Source organism: Ciconia boyciana, chromosome 4 (genome assembly GCF_034638445.1).
Source record: "Ciconia boyciana chromosome 4, ASM3463844v1, whole genome shotgun sequence".
Classification (NCBI taxonomy): Eukaryota; Metazoa; Chordata; class Aves; order Ciconiiformes; family Ciconiidae; genus Ciconia; species Ciconia boyciana.
The window spans coordinates 10,508,852-10,525,972 of NC_132937.1; the positions used below are offsets into that span (position 1 = coordinate 10,508,852).

Sequence of the window (17,121 nt, forward strand, 5' to 3'; positions counted from 1 at the left end):
TAAGACACTGTAAACTGTATTTCCAGCACTTGTTTCAGGGAAAAAAGCAATGAGGAGGACTCATTTCTCATTTTCCAACAGCATCCTTTTTGAAACATTAATACTAGACACATGCACATAGCATTCTAGAAATAGTCTAATTACTGTCATTTTCATTTACATTATTTGCAGTTGGGGAAAGTTCTTTAATAGTACTGCCTCAGTCAACACAATCTAGCTGTCGTTAACAATAAGGATGGAGTTAGTTTAGCAGCAGCTCCCAAAGTGCCTATAAGTGCTCTTATTAGAAAGCTCTATAAACATTGGTCTATGCCCAGTTCTTGACAAAATTAGTGTTTGCAAATATATTGTACTTCTCCAGAACCTTTCTGCAATATCTGTATTTTCTGATATAACTTGAATCCTGACACTCTGCTGAGATTTCCTTTAAGACCCTTTACAATTTTCACAGCATTTTTACATTCTATGTCTACTTTGCACAGTCTTTCATACAGCTGTGTCATATGCCTCTGGACTAACCTTCTTCAGCATTTCAGAAGGACCTTAACATTTAATCAGCTGAGTCAAATTTCCTGAGACAGTAACAAGAGTAACTGTGGTACTTTTTAGCCTTATGCAAAAGTTTTTGTTTTGTTCTTGAATAGTCTTTCTTTTTCTTTCCTGGGCCTAACTAGATTTCTCTGGGCTTATTCTCTCAGTTCTGCCAGATGTTCTCATCTGCAAAATATAACTAGCCACTCCCTCTAGTGGCTTGGCTTTATCTTCCTAAGTTTCTCCTATAATATGTAGCAGGCCTTGCATTCATCAACCATAGCACATTCAAATGGTGAGAAACCCATTGGTGCCTAGGATGCTTACTTCCCTATAGACAAACTAAAAATAGCAGCCATTCATCTTAGTCTGACCCTATACTGTTAATTAATTTTCACAGCATGCATTTCAGTGTTAGATTAAATATTTCTATAAGGCTGTCTAAGGATGGTATAGAATGATTTTTATACTACTCTCTCAAAGAGAATAGTTTCATGACCTTTAAGTTTGTATTCTAACAAGTTATAATCTCCTCTGATATACCAACCCAAGCAAATAGTGGGACCAAGGGTACAATAACCTGAGGGCTCATTATTGTCCTTAGGAGAAAGGCTTCTAGGTATTGAGTAGCCTAGATGTTCGTTGCTGAAGTAAAGGCACAGTGAACAGCTCTAGCCTTAATAACTCTGTATGTCCACAGGAAAATGAGGAAAAACTCCTGCTCCATTACTAATAATGGAATATGGGATTACTATCATATTCTGAGCTACATGTTCCCTGCTTTTGCTACCCTCTTTTGTCCCTTGAGGAATAGTAGAGACACACATCTTTCCTACAACCTCCTGAACAAGTCCTGCTGTCTGACATCCCACCCTCTCGTTGTCCCTCTCCCCCTATTTCTCCCCCAGAGCATCCCATCATTAACAGCAGATGTCATCAAGCTATTGCCTCGTGGATCAGAGGGACCTGACCACAACATAAAATAGAAAAAGAAGTGCAACAGTAGTGCAACAGTCCTTAAAAAGTGATATACGAGTATTCAGAGCCAGCATCTCTTCATCTGTTTCCTCATAAGTCCTCTCACCCATACAAGTTCAAAACACTCAGAAAAGCAAGCTTCTCCCCAAGCATTCCTGCAATAGCACATCTTTCCTAAAGATCACCCTTCCTTCTTTTCCCTGTGAAATAATAAATAAATAAATAAATAAATAAATAAATAAATGAATGTATTTATATAAGGCCTAGGCTCCTCCCACTCTCATCAGTCTCTAGGAAGGTTAATGATTAACTGGAGCCATCTGTTTAGAGCCTTCTCTCCTTGTGGTTAGTTTAATTGTCACACATGTTCACACAAAGTCTAAATACAACCACATCCCTCTCCAATACTTCTTAACAACTTCATACAGAAGTAATGGTTTTTGACTTGAAAACAGCTTAAAATGTAAATTGTGAAAGGGAGTTAAGGAGATGAGTATTACCAGCCTGAAGCATTCAAAACTCACAGGTCATGCCCAAAATATAGTCTTGAATTTGCATTTAAAATCAAGAGCTTAGAAAAGCCAAACAAATCTAACCTCTGTTCTTTTTATTTGTCTTTTGTGATCCGAGACCAGTGTTCACATTTTCAAATTTTTTTATAACTGAGAGGAATTAAAAAAACCCCCAACCCAAACAAAACCTTAAAAAATAGAGCACTTGGTCTCAAACAGTCATATAGTCATATGGACTCCATGAACTGATGCTTAAAAAAAAAAGCATCTTGGGACTTTCTGTAAAACTGCCAAATTTTTATTTATTTTTTGGGACTTAGAGGAGGTAAAAGAAAAGTATCAGGCAAAAGCAAAAAATGGCAGAATGGAAAGAATTTTCTCTCTGGGGAATTATTCATCCTTCATGAATACTGGATCCCCAGGGTTGATGCTCTACAGCTGCTCTGCTCACATATTAATAAAAGAATTGCCATTCTTTTTTTCTTAGTCAGGACTTTAAGCAGGTAAAAATGCATTAGCTTTTTTCCCACTTTCTGGCCTTCTCTGGCTAAGTAGGCTATTTATATAGTAGTGATAGTAGTAGTAGTAGCAGTAGTAGTAGCAGTCATTGGATAGGTCTCCTGAGGGAATACTGCCACATATAGAGACCTATTTCTATGCATGCTTCTTTCCTTCCTGCATTATTTAGTAGTAGCCACAGGTTGTGGAAATTATTTCATTCCTCCCCTCTCCCTCCTTTACTGACTTCCCATGATGTTCTGCATCAGGTTCACATATTTTTCCCAACAGTTCCCAGGCAGAAATCTGTCCATGTCAACATACAGCTCACAATATGTGAGCACTGATTCAAAGATATTCGAGGTACACCAGGTCTATGATGTACCATTCATATGGATTTGTGCATCCAAAGTAAGCTGGACACATTCTGGCTGCCTTTATACACAATTTCTTACTCTTTTTTTTTTTTTCCCCTCCTTCTGTACATATATATATTCTTACTCTTTGTGATGATATGGTGGACCTTTCAGAGTTTTTGTGAATGTTTCTTCTCACATTTGCCACTTAGTGGAGGCAGCATGGCATGCACAAGGGCCATGAGGCGGTTTTAGCAAGATTTTTGTCTTTGCCTTAAAGGAGCCTCTGCTGTTCCCTCCACATGGGAAGAAATTAGGAATAGAGGCACACCACCTATCATCAGAGCCACAAGTTATGCCCCACATAGGACGAAGGGGTGATATTAAAGGTAGATTCTTTCTGTGCCTCTGCAGGTTCCAGTATTTACAACTGGGAGAAAAACTCTGCATTCTGCAGATCTAGAAAGGGTGGGAGGGGGTTGTGTGTGTGTGTGTGTGTTTCCCTCGCTAAAAAGGCTGAACCATCCTCAGCCTGGCTGCCTGTGGAACATGGACATATAGGACATTCTTGAATTATCTCATGTTTAAGCCAGCACACAGCTTACAGAAAAACAACCAGTGTTGACTTTAAAAAGTTCCAATGTTGGAAAAGTGATGGAATTGTCCTCAATATGAATTTAATGCATTATAAATTCTTCTATTTTTGGAAAGACTAGTAATGTAGTCACAGCCATAGAATAATAGTTATGAGCTCCTTACTTTTCACTGAAAAAAAATATATATAGTCTTGTAAATTATTCATGATTCATTATAGCTGTTAGATACTATGAATACAAGAAGCCTTTTTATATTGATTTCCTGTTCTACTTCATCACTTAAACAGGCATAAAATATTATATGATCGTGATTGTTCTTATTGGCCTCTAACTATATTTTGATTGTTAACTTAAAGAAGCAATAAAGCTTAAGAACCAAATTAATCTCTGAAGTAAATTAACTAAACCCTCTGGAGCTGCATGAGCAATGAATTTGGTATTTAATATGGTACAGTTTTGAAATATTTATCTTGATACAGACACCAATTAAAAAAAGGTAGCAATTCACTAAAACCTGACTCTAGAAGTCAGATACCGTTTAATGCAAAACGTCTTGTGTTTGAGATTAATCAGACCTTCTATTATGTTCCTAGTCCTGGTAGACCTTTAAAATATTGTGTGCAGCAATAATCCAAACTTATTTAAAGGTGAAACTGAAATGAAGATTATTTCCTGTGTAGTTAGCAATTTCTGTGTATCATGCAATAAATATCAGGTTATAGCTAAGAAAAATTAAAAATTCTCTGCATGCATACCTTCTTCTCCTTCTTAAAATCCTTCTTTCACCTTCTTTAAATTGTGGTGAAAGAATAAAAGTGTGATAAATACTTCTGTACATTATTTTATTAAAGAGTCTTCTTAGAAAATAGAGCTTTCAACTGTACCCTGAAGACAAAGAAAAAAATAATTTCAGTAGATCACTTCAGCTCTTCAGGTTATGATGTTCTTCAAAACACATCATGATTTCTATTAAATTATATGAGCCATTTTAATAAGGAGCTTACCTTTCCAACTTTCTTGATTACCTCCCTGATTACTTATTTCATTCCATTTTAAAATTGGATCACATCAAAAGCATAAAGAAAAGAGATTATCACTCTTTTTTTGCAGGAAAAGAGAAAACAATTGGCAAGTTTTAACTTAGAACACTGCATGAAACTGTACCTCAGAAAGCTGAACATAGCATCAGGATGTCTCCTCTACTAAAGTTAAAACCTGCTAAACTTTTCTGCCTATGCATTTGCCCAGATGTCAGAGTCCAATGCTCTCTGACTAGGTTCTTTTAGATATTCCACACATGGAGGGTGTAATGTTTAATATCAAATTTACTTATTTGAAGACAGTTGATGTTACACAGGATTTCTGATTTAGCAGAGTGATACAAAATATACTGCATAACACAATACAAATACAAACATAGCAATTGCAATACACAGTTCAACATAATACCAATGTGATCTCCATTACTGGTCTCTATAATATGCTCACTGTCACAATGCTGGGCATCCCCAATTGCCGGAAAAGAATACGTGGGCTGAAGCCAGCTCAAGCCCGTTGCTCTCTTAGAAATTCTTTTGTTAGTTGTCTAGTTTTTATACTCTATGTTGGGCTGAGCCACGTATTCACTCCCCCCATGCTGGTCTGGCTAACTCAGGGAGACAGTCACACTCTTTTAATTAACTCAGGGAGAAACATTTACACCACCAGTTGATCCACTCAACTGACATAGCTGTTTATCTAAAACAAAGGCCATCCTCAGGCCCCCTTAGTGGACCTCTTAGTGTTGAGATAAAGTAAGCTTTCTTTGCAACAGCTGTGGTCAGTCACACCCTGCCTTATTCTCTGAGCTTCATGGGCACATCACGTGTCCCATCTCCTCTGAGCTTTCTTCCATTTTAGGGGATTTTTGGTCAGTCACACCGGATGAGCTAAGAATGCCAAATACCCCACATTACATTCCCTTCACAGAACAGGTAGATGATCTCTTTTTTTCTGATAGCTCCACAAAATGCCAGGATCCATTTCTTGGCCCTGTGTGCCCCTCTTCTCCCTGTTTGTGTTGATCAAGGTCAATGCATAGGCCCTTGACTGTCCTTCCTCTATGTGCAATCTTGTACAATTTCTCTGTCCTCTCCATGCTCACACCTTAGTAGCTGACACATCCCCCTGATGTAAAGAACATGACTGTAATCTGCATAGCTTGTGCCAAGGAACTTTTAATTACTATTCTAATGAAACCTGAAAGAGTTGTTTTTTGGGGTTTTTTTTGTGTGTTTGTTTTTTTTTTTTTTTTTAAATACTGTAAAGGGACTAGTATTTCAGAGCTTTCATGGGGTCAGAAGCATGTGTAATGTTCCACCAAATTAGTTCCAAGACCTGCCAACTCACATGATTAGTCTTTAAAATTATGTCATTCTGATTATTATCTTGTATTTCTCTATTTCCTTTAGATATTGATAAGATCTTCAGCTACTGCTAACTCAGGAAATCAATGCTATGTATCTCATGAAGACTTATAGAGGGCATAATGTGCACTTTCTGAGAGACTGCATGTCACAGGACTAGAAACTTCTGTAGACTAATGGGCATCGCAAAATACAGAATTTTACAGTCATTGTTTTAATTTGATTTTTAGCTCTGGAATCCCAAAAGATTTTGACCATTAATATGATTCCCGATTTCTCGGTTTAGGCATTCAATTTTGTTATTGATCACTAACTGGATACACCGAGCCTCAAACCACCAAAATTAGTGCAGCAGACAGAAAACATTAAGATAATGATAATGACAGTAAGCTAGTTTTTAGAGAGAATTTCACAAAATAGCTAAGAGAATCCAGGCACATGTCTGACATTGAATACAATGTCAAAACAGAAAACCTTTCTAATTTCATGTCTGCTTTTTAATTGCAAAAGAGAGCTTCCAAATTGTCTGTCCAGAAGATGTCTAAGTGATTCTTTTGGCCTTTTGGCCTTTTACCCTTTTAAGACATGAATTTCAAGTATGAGAAAAGCTTTGTATCTGAAATTTTCCTTATTATGCCACTCTTCCTTCCTACAGGTCCTTCAAGAGTCTCTCAACCCTGCAGATGGTTCCTATTAAATACTAACTGTGGTATCATTAACATTTTCCAGTTAAACAGTCCAAAGACAAACATCATCCTTTAATTGCTTTTTAAAAGCCTTAATCAAATTACTCTATGTAACTGGGTGAGGGGTTGTTTATTCTTTTTTATGGTATCCTCCATGCAATAGATGTAAACAATGTATGCTGAAATGGTGCTGGCTTACTGCAGTTGTCTAGTCATGGTACTAATGCAGGAAATTTCTGAATTACTTTATCTGCTGGGAGAGGGGGAAATTCCATAGACTAACCTGGTTTATACTATTCCTTTTAAAATTCAAAAACAACACTTCAAAGATTAATAGATCTAATAAAAACATTGCAACCCCCCAGCTTCTGTACATTAATGACAAAGATTGTTTTTATTCTAAAAAGAGAAGACAGAAAAAATACATTGAAAATTAGTTAGATAATTCAGTACTTGCCCACTGATACAAAATTCAATCAATCTGAATCACATAATTTTTATTATCATGACAGATGTTATATTAATTTTTATTTGGGTAACACTGTAAATCAAAACAGTGCCTACAAATTCATTAAAGAAAAGCCCTCTGCTAAGCAGCTGACAATATAATTTAGATTGATGTTTAGGAAACAGCACATGGTTAAAGGAAAATAATAGAATGGAACTCAATAGTGGAAAATTCCTAACAAGAAAGTATTTTGAAGGAAAGAGGAATTTAAAGTGACAGGAAAGAGAGCATATCTATACCATATGGAACAGAACATCTATACCATATTATATAGTATCTGAAGAGTAATTGTATTCCAAGATTTAAAGTGTTTCTGATAAAAGCCAAATCTTCTGACTGGTTTGAGAGCAATGTGAACAATCAAATTAAAATAGAGAAAATCACAAACTACAGGGATCTGAGATCTGATGTTGAACCAAACAAAACTGGAATTTAAGTGGTAAAGGACAGTACTGGACAAGAAGAACAAGGCTGGGAGCAGGGAGGTAAGAGCATAGATAAAAAAGAAGCGAGAGGAGGAAGAAGAGTAAGGAATAGAGGTGAAGAGAAAACATGCTGTTTTTAATAGGATTTGAGAATAAATTATATATTGTAACAGTAATAACTGAACCCTTCATCTGCTATTGAACTACACATGCTTGGATGCATCTCCACTGCCTTTCCATTCTCTGTCCATATGTTACATATTCGGTGATCCAAAGTTATATGTGGGTATGCAGTTATGCCTGCTTTACCCCTGGAATTTCTTTTATACTGAAAGAATTTGTTTAGACTGGCTTTCTGCCCAATCTTGGAGCAGAGCAAGGCAACTTGAATATCAATTTGATCTGGCATGTCTTTTGAGAGAATCAACAGAGCGTTCAGTAAAGCAGCAGATATATCTTATATTATGTTTGTGTACATGCAGGTAGCAAAGCAGCTTATGAATTACACACACACCCCCGCCCTTCTGCTGCCACCACAAAAGCAGAAGTTCAGGTAAGGTAAGTGAGGGCAACTGGCTGTGCTGACATCATTAAGGGAAAAAGCAGTCATCTTCTGGCAGAGCGCCAAAGAATTTGGAAGAGGAAAGGGATTAAAACCCCATATACGTGTTCAGCCTGAGTGGTTTGACCGGCCTGTAAGCAGAACAACTGGCTCATCCCCTAAGATGAGAGGACAAGACAGACAGCAAAGCAGCCAAAAGATTGATCAGCATTTCAGAGAAGGGGGATGAAGGATCAGTGTAATGGTCTAGCTGGTTACACAGCTTGGTCAAGGCATGAGATAATAGGAATCAGAGTGATCCACTCCAGTCGACATAGATAAAGAGAAAGTACATATTGGATGAAAATGATGATAAGCAAGGACTTTATACCTTGGTGTTGTGGGTTAGCCCCAGTGGGCAGCTAAGCACCACACAGCCACTTGCTTGCTCCCCCACTCAGTAGGATGAGGGAGAGAATCAGAAGGGTAAAAATGAGAAAACTCGTGGGTTGAGATAAGGACAGTTTAATAGGCAAAGCAAAAGCTATGCGTGCAAGCAAAGCAAAACAAGGAATTCATTCACTACTTCCCATCAGCAGGCAGGTGTTCAGCCATCTCCAGGAAAGCAGGGCTCCATCACACGTAATGGTTACTTGGGAAGACAAGTGCCATAACTCCGAACGTTCCCCCTTCCTCCTCTTTTGCCCAGCTTTTATTGCTGAGCATGATGTCATATGGTATGGAATATCCCTTTGGTCAGTTGGGGTCAGCTGTCCCAGCTGTGTCCCCTCCCAACTTCTTGTGCACCCCCAGCCTACTCGCTGGTGGAGCAGTGTGAGAAGCAGAAAAGGCCTTGACGCTGTGCAAACACTATTCAGCAATATCTAAAACATCCTTATGTTATCAACACTGTTTCCAGCACAAATCCAAAACATAGCCCCATACTAGCTACTATGAAGAAAATTAACTCTGTCCCAGCAAAAATCAGTACTCTTGGTTTTGCCCTTAATCCAGCAGGAAAATATTTTTATTTTGTTGCTGACTTTGGAGACTCTTCTTCAGCATACAGGTGCCCCAAGAAATCTGATTGAAAGTCAGACCCAGGAATCCTGATTGCTCATTGCAGCTCTCTTGGGTTTGCTCTGTAGTTGGGGGCATTTGCTTCTACCTCTCTGTCTCCATGTCTTCACACCAGAAAAATGTGAAGGATAATATTAATCTCTCTTGCAGGTGTTTTCTGATGCTTACTTCAGTAACACTTTTGAAAAATGCAAAGGGATCTGAAAACACTACACATTGTTAACTCTGTTGTTTTACGTTACAAAGCTTCATGTCTACAACCGTTATATTCAGTGTACAGAGGGTGAGTTTAGAGTGTAATTAATTTCATAAAAACAGCAGTGCAAACATTTCCAAGCAATATACAGAACAAAATAATTAAGGTTGGCCTATACATTCCTTGGAACTGGTCCCTAAAGTCCTTCAAATGCCTTTGTATGTATATCTATATACATATATACATATATGTATAGGCAGACATACACACACACAAGGGAAAGAGAGCAAGACTATATATTATGTACAGTACCTAATAATGTTAGGTAATGTTAGGTAATGTTATTAAAGCAACTAATGTTGCTTTAGTAACAGCAAGGGACCATTCTTAAATCCTCTGGTTTGTATATGAAAGTATTGTGAATGGGAGAAAGAGGAGGAAAACACAATTTGACAGCAATCTGACCTCAGATTGCACTGAACAGTTGCCTTCAGAGTGCTTATCTTCAGGAGGACAGGGATGGACTAAGTCAAGGCAAAATGCATCTCTCAATGTATTTATACTCCTTACAATTTGTAGAGTGCTTAAACATTACACTGAGATAGGAGCATCTCAGTGTAATATTTAATGTTACTCTGTGGGGCAGAGGGAGTGAATGCCAAGCGTGCTCATGTGGCCGCTGTTGCTATGATACAGGTTTCAAGTATTTATCTTTTTTTTCTATTTCTTTTTCCTCTCTCCCACTCTCTGCTTCCCCCCTTCCCCCCACCCCCTCTTTTTTACCTATTGCTCTGGCTGAGTGGAGGAGCTGGAGAAAAGCAGTGCTGATGAGGGGCTGGTTAGACTCACTTTACAGGGGACGGCTTTGCGTGTTGATCAGAGTTGCTAATGGGGCAAGGTTCACATCTCATTGCCATGGCAAGCCAGATTTCTTCACATGAACTGGGTGCATTCGTGTCAAGGAAAGGGCTTTCAATTTTAATATGCCCTAAATGAACTTTCTCCCCAACACCAGAATGGGTGTCTCAGAAAGTAGTTCCCCAGGCTGTTCTCAATGTAACTATCTACAATTCATCAGATACCTTAATCTGCAAGTTTTTCAGAATGTTGTTTTGGTTACAGGTTCTTCACTGCTGCTCGTCTGCTGTTATTGCACAAAACCTGCCAAAAGCCGCCTTTTATAGATAAAAAAGAATCTGGATTAGTTTCCAGACATTCTGTAAAGAAGTTATACAACACATAAGGTCCAAAAAACAAGTTTTGTTTCCATGGCTGTTTCTGTATAGGCATTTGTCTACTTTTATCCACATATGATTTGTTTTCCTGAAGAAAAAAAAAAATCAAACAATTCAAATGCACATTTCAAATGAGTGGGTTTAAGAGTCAGGAAGAGATGATTTATTTTACACAGGGCTTCTAGTGGTTCAGTGTGGCTGAACACTTCCCTTTTCTATTGCTTAACATGAAGAGCAATCTGAAAAAGAAATAAGCAGGTTTAGCAACTGTCATTTAATTTGGCATTTCTTTTTAAATTATCTCTGTATTTCTAAATGAAGATGTTGAACCTGTATAGTTGCTATTCAAGTCAATATGCTCATCTGCTAATTTAAATGGTAATGTTAATGTGAATAGGCTAATATCTCAAACCCACACTGTTCAGTAATCTGCAACATCCAATACTTTTATCTCCTCTTCTCTCCTTAGCACTGCAGTGATAACACCAATCATTGCCAATCAGATATGAATATAGTAGGTGCTTGGAAGAGAGGCTACACTGGAAAGAATGTTGTGGTCACTATCCTGGATGATGGCATTGAAAGAAACCATCCAGACTTGATGCAAAATTATGTGAGTCTCTGCAGCATTCCAGATTTGCTGCTTTATTATTACCCTGCAATTAATTTGCTGCTCATAGAAAGACAATCATGTTCAAGTTACTGAAGGAGGAGGGAGGAGGGAGGGAGGAGGGTTCATATTCCTCAAATAGTAACACCAATAGGAGGAAAACATTCTTCCAGGAGGAAAACGGACAGCTTTTGGTAATCTGTATTCTTTTAGTTAAAACTATATGCAGTCTTAATGTCTTTAATATATCTGGATGCCTTTCATAATTGAGTCCATTTCTGAAGGGTCGGAACCAATTGTGTGATGTTCTTTCTCTTCTCTGTGATTATTTTACTTAATATCCTCACATCCTGAACACTCTGAGAAGTTAGGAATGGAATACACTGCTTTTGAGTTAATGAATGCAGCTGAAGTCCATTTTTGGTCAATATGTTTATCTAGCAAGACAGCAGCTCTTCTCAAAGACTGTAATTTTAGGCATATCCTCTGATGAATTTATTTTTAATTTTATTTTTTATGTTTATGTTTATTTTCTGTCTTATTGCTAGGAATAATATTAAAGGAAAAAGACATGACTTGTGAGTCAGTTAAAAAAAGGTATAGAATATTTTGAGGTCTTTCTAGTAAATCTCTGCTAACTCCAGTGAGCCCCCTCCCAATTTGTATTAGGAGGAGAACTGTATCCTTTGTTTACTGTATCCTATGTTTCATGTAGCCTCAGAAGGTTTTTGTTTGGTTGTGGTTCATCACATTTAAATTATTGGTTTAATATACCTTTGAAGGATTGTGTAATGTGAGGAGAAGCTGCTTCTCTAGTGGGTAATTTCTTGGTTTAGTGCACACTTTGAAGCTGTTTAGAATGTTAGGGTTGCGCTTTGCTGGAGTGATTATTCCCGTGGTTCAGGAATAGGCATTACTTGAAAGCACATGACCTTAAGGACCTTATTATTTTTCTGAAATTAAATGTGCAAGCTGTACATTCACACAAGGTAAGAAAACAAACAAACATATTTGGACTGAGTCAGATTGGTGAAGATAACACATACAAGGCATGTATATACCTTCAGGCCCGTTACAGACACAGATGTTGTAAAAGGGCCTCAAACACAGGCTTTGTGCCAGGGAGCATATCATCTTGACAGAGCATTCAAGAGATGAAGGTGACAGTACCAACATTAACAACCCATCAAAAACTACAATGGTGTCCACAGTTCTAAAGCCATTTATTTAAAATTAGTCACACATATCTGTATCCTTCCCCGTTGCATGTGGAACTCAGCTTTGAAATACATTACAAAAGCACAAATGACAGGATATTGACCTATTTATCAACGTATGCTTAGTTTGATCCTAATGCATGACAGATCTTTCATTTTAAACTCTAAAGTCATTTAAATAAACCAAATATAACTTTACCTCTTCACTGAATGACACAGGTGTCACTTCATCCCAGTACTGTCCTTCCACTGAATTCAAAGTAGCTATTTATTCCCTTACCACCTTCTCTCTCCTTTTCCTCATGCCAACAAGGAATTCCCCCAGGGCAATTCACACTGCTTGCTTGATGCCTTCTATATGACAGATTATTGCTGGTGTGGCTGCAAACAGGAATATTTGAGGTGGATGTGGTAACTGGCTTTGAACAAAGAAGAGATTAAAAAGAACTGCTTTCCATGTCAACACACCACATGCTACCACATTAATTAACAGGAACCTTACATACCTGCAATTATTTGCTCTATAAACTATTTTCAGCTCTAAGAATCTCAGTAAATGTAAAATATGGAACAAAAATATGCAGATATTTTGCATATATTTGAACCCTCCCAGCCAATTAAGGGATGTTTAAAGAGACACTTTTTTCCAAATGGGAATGTACTTTATTTTTCATTTCAAACTGTATTTTAATAAAAATATTATTAGGATAGTGATATTATTCTTTTTCCTTGAAACAATGACTGAAATTTCAGTCATCATCTTGCAGAAAATTTCTTGAATCTTGAAACATTCAGCAAAATCCTGATTTTAAGAATGAACACTCTTAATTTCTGAAAGTTTCTTAGAAGGAATATAGTCTTTTGGTTTAATGAAACACCTCTTTCTACTTCCTCACAGACATTGGAACTATGCTTTTTCAGGGCATTTATTATCCTACTCCCTTTTCCAAAAATAAAATAAAATAAAATATGTAAATCCTATAATTATTAAATATATAATCCTTTCCTAAAACATGCAATCATCCTAAAACCACAGGAATGTTAGTTAGCCTAATTGCTCTCTTGTAGAAACCTGCTGAAGAATGTATAGGCCACATGAGTCAATGGCTAATTAATGAGAAATTGGTTTTCTTTCTCCTGTTGGCTACAGGATTCACAGGCCAGTTTTGATGTCAATGGAAATGATTTTGACCCTATGCCTCGGTATGATGCCAGCAACGAGAACAAGTAAGGCACTACGACATTCATGACATTTTCAATTTGGTTCATCAAGTAGAATGCACCAATTCTGCTATGGAATTCTAGGAATCTTGAATCTTCATAAAGTGGTGGGATTTGCATTTAAATCTTTGTGAAATATGTATTTATGCTACTCCCACGCACACTGCATGATACTTACTCTTTGAATGCATTTGGACTCATTTGAAAATACATAAAAATTAGTTTGAGAGTTCTGGGCATGTGAATGAACCATTTTTAATCCCTTTGGAATGCAGTAAAGGGTGACTCTTACCTTTTTTTGATATCTCAGAGTTATTGGGGTTTGTTATGTGTGAGAACTGACTTAGCTTCTGACTCTATTGAACTTTATAGATTTTGTGCTTTGAAGAAATATACAAGTTAATGGAGATTTTACTCTCTAGCCATTTATTTTAATCTAATGGAGATTTTACATGCAGAGTTTTGCTAGACACCATATAAAAACCAGAAATAGCAATTCTTTCTGATTATAATGTCTGTGGCTGATGACTGGTTAGATATATCTGTATGAGTGATATATTACTCCTTCAGAGCACAGCTTCCTGGTATTTGTCATTCCAACTCTGCTCTTCTTTGGATGTGCTATGGTGAAGGCTGGGGGAAATGCTGGGAGGGACACCTTCCCTCAGGAAACAGGCTACATCTCTGTCCCATTGGGTATTTAAGGGCAGTTTTTTATCAGTAACATTTTCAAAATAGGTACTTGGCATAAAGAAATTCCTTTCTGTGGAACTGCATGTATTAGAGGAAGGTGAATCCTACTAGTTGTCAATATGCTGTCTGTACATTTTGTTTTGCTGAGGTTTTGGGAAGAAAGCAAGGCTGTGATTACATGGTCAGCACAAAAGGGTTGCTCCACTCCTTACCTTGTGGTTGCTCATTTCTCCTCCCTTTCCCTAGCCTTTGTGCAGATATCCAGAGTAAAGAAGTAGTCTAACTGAAAACTGTGCTACCAATAACAGCAACAACAAAATTCTTTTTCAGTCAGATACCTCATTCAGCTCAACTTGTGGTGAGAGGAGAGCTAGACAGGCACAAGAGAGGTGGGGAAAATGAATTATGGCCTGAACCTGTCAGTGGTGGTGCTGACTTCAGAGAAATAAGGTGACTGTATGACAATGCCCTACAATGGTCATCCACAAAACTCAGCATGATGGACAGGCAGTTGCCAGCAGTATATTGTCAAGGAGTTTTGAGAAAAGATGTGACAGTCAGCCCCGGCCCTCTCTGACTACTTCCCAGCTGAGCTGCCAGCTTGCATCAAGCTCATCCTTCTCTCCTGCTGCCCCCACTCTCCACTTAGGAAACATATCCTGGCTCATCTGTGTGAAGACACTCCTGTCCCTGGAGTTGGGACATGGCCAGGGTACACTTGGAGGCCTTCCAATTTAAGTGCACATTCAGGGATTCACTTCTACTGCGCTGTGAGGAGCCATGTATCTCCAGCTGTGAATGATGGCTGAATCTTTGTCTTTAACTGGGTACTGAAGCCATCACTTTCTCACAAAGCATGTCCACAGGAGGTTGTTTTCCATTTTATTGCTAGTTAGAGTTGATATAGGATATAAAACTGGACAGGTTAATTTATCTCCTAGGGCTGGGGGATTTGAATTTTCCTACTCTAACTCCCAAGTTAATACTCTCATTGACCATTTCCCAAGTTCCTGAGGTGAGATGTGGTGGTGGGGAGGGCAGATGCTGAGCTGTACTGAGCCCCCTCAGTGTCGTCAGGAGGTAGGGCATCAGTCTAAAGCCAACTTTTGCACACACAGATAACTTGCAGCATGCTTTCAGTATAAGATTAATTGGCAGCCTAACCTCTGCATAGAGGCTCAGTATTTCTGATTTGCAGATATACTGAGCCTGGTAAGCAGAACCTAAGTACCTTCAACTTCTGGGGTTGTAGCCCCTCTTTCCCTAATTCCCACTAGACTCAACAAGAATTAAATAACTGCATAGGCATTGAAAAGCCTTACTAGCAGCCTGTCTATCCTTTTGTGTGTCCAAAATACAATCAGAAATCTGAATAGAATAGAATAGAATAGAATAGAATAGAATAGAATAGAATATTTTCAGTTTGAAGGGAACTACAATGATCATCTAGTCCAACTGCCTGATTAATTCAGGGCTGACCAAAGGTTAAAGCATGTTATTGTCTAAATGCCTCTTAAACACTGACAGGCATGGGGCATTGACCACCTCTCTAGGAAGCCTGTTCCAGTGTTTGACCACCCTCTCGGTAAAGAAATGCTTCCTAATGTCAAGTCTGAACCTCCCAAGACGCAGCTTTGACCGGTTCCCATGCGTCCTGTGTTGTGGTTTAGCCCCAGTCGGCAACTAAGCACCACACAGCCGCTCGCTCACCCTCCCCCCTCCCAGGGGGATGGGGGAGAGAATCTGAAGAGCAAAAGTAAGAAAACTTGTGGGCTGAGATAAGAACAGTTTAATAATTGGAAAAACAACAACAATAACAATAATAATAAATTGTAATGAGAAGGAAAACAAGAGAGAGAGAGGAACAAAACCCAGGAAAAAAAACAAGTGATGCAACCGCTCACCACCCGCCGACCGATGCCCAGCCAGTCTCCGAGCAGTGACCGCTGCCCCCCGGCCAACTCCCCCCAGTTTATATACTGAGCATGACATCATATGGTATGGAATAGCCCTTTGGCCAGTTTGGATCAACTATCCTGGCTGTGCCCCCTCACAGCTTCTTGAGCACCTGGCAGAGCATGGGAAGCTGAAAAGTCATTGACCAGTGTAAACACCACTTAGCAACAGCCAAAACATCAGTGTGTTATCAATATTATTCTCATACTAAAACCCAAACCACAGCACTATACCAGCTACTAGGAAGAAAATTAACTCTATCCCAGCCGAAACCAGGACAGTATCCACCCCTTATTCTATACCATCTACGTCATGCCCAGGTCCTACCCTTTCCAATACATTCCAATTAATCACCACCACTTTTCCTGTCTTTTGATATATACACACAGCTATCATTCCCTTGGTCTATGGGCCATCCCTCTAAAATGTCCATTGGGTTCATTTAGTCCATGACTTTGGGCTCCATCTGTCATAACAGTCTTTCAGGGCAGGAGAGATGGTGTGTGGTGTTGGATTGTTGCATGCTGAAGCCACTTCTGGTTCCATCACTGCTGCACTTTGCTTGGTTTCATCAAAGCTCATTCTTCATTAATCTGGGTGATTCTCACTGAAATACCGTTGATATGGTGTGTAGTAACCATAAAAGTGATGACATACAGTATTATATAGCAATTAACATCATACCATTCAGTTCATTGGCTATTTTCACCCAAAATCAAATCCCCTTGAGGTACACATCAGACTTCCCCATCCTTTTGCATTACCCACCAAGTGCACCCAGGTCCTTGAGCAAAAGCAATCCCACGAATGGGCTTGCCTTTGCCCGAGGCAGGAGTAACCCAGACTGTCTTCCCCAGCATGTTTTTTATGTGCACTA

At 38.6% G+C, this 17,121-nt stretch overlaps 1 protein-coding gene across 3 annotated transcripts in view; it reads left to right on the forward strand.

The window, feature by feature from the left end:
- Nucleotides 1-17,121, forward strand: part of LOC140650981 (proprotein convertase subtilisin/kexin type 5-like) — a 262,110-nt gene that overhangs the window by 90,722 nt on the left and 154,267 nt on the right. For 2 of the 3 annotated variants that reach the window (XM_072859926.1, XM_072859928.1), the window contains exons 4-5: nucleotides 11,017-11,160; nucleotides 13,525-13,601. In XM_072859926.1, the coding sequence (XP_072716027.1) occupies nucleotides 11,017-11,160; nucleotides 13,525-13,601 (221 nt within the window). The remainder of the gene's footprint in view (nucleotides 1-11,016; nucleotides 11,161-13,524; nucleotides 13,602-17,121) is intronic. The other variant, XM_072859927.1, reaches the window with a different exon arrangement.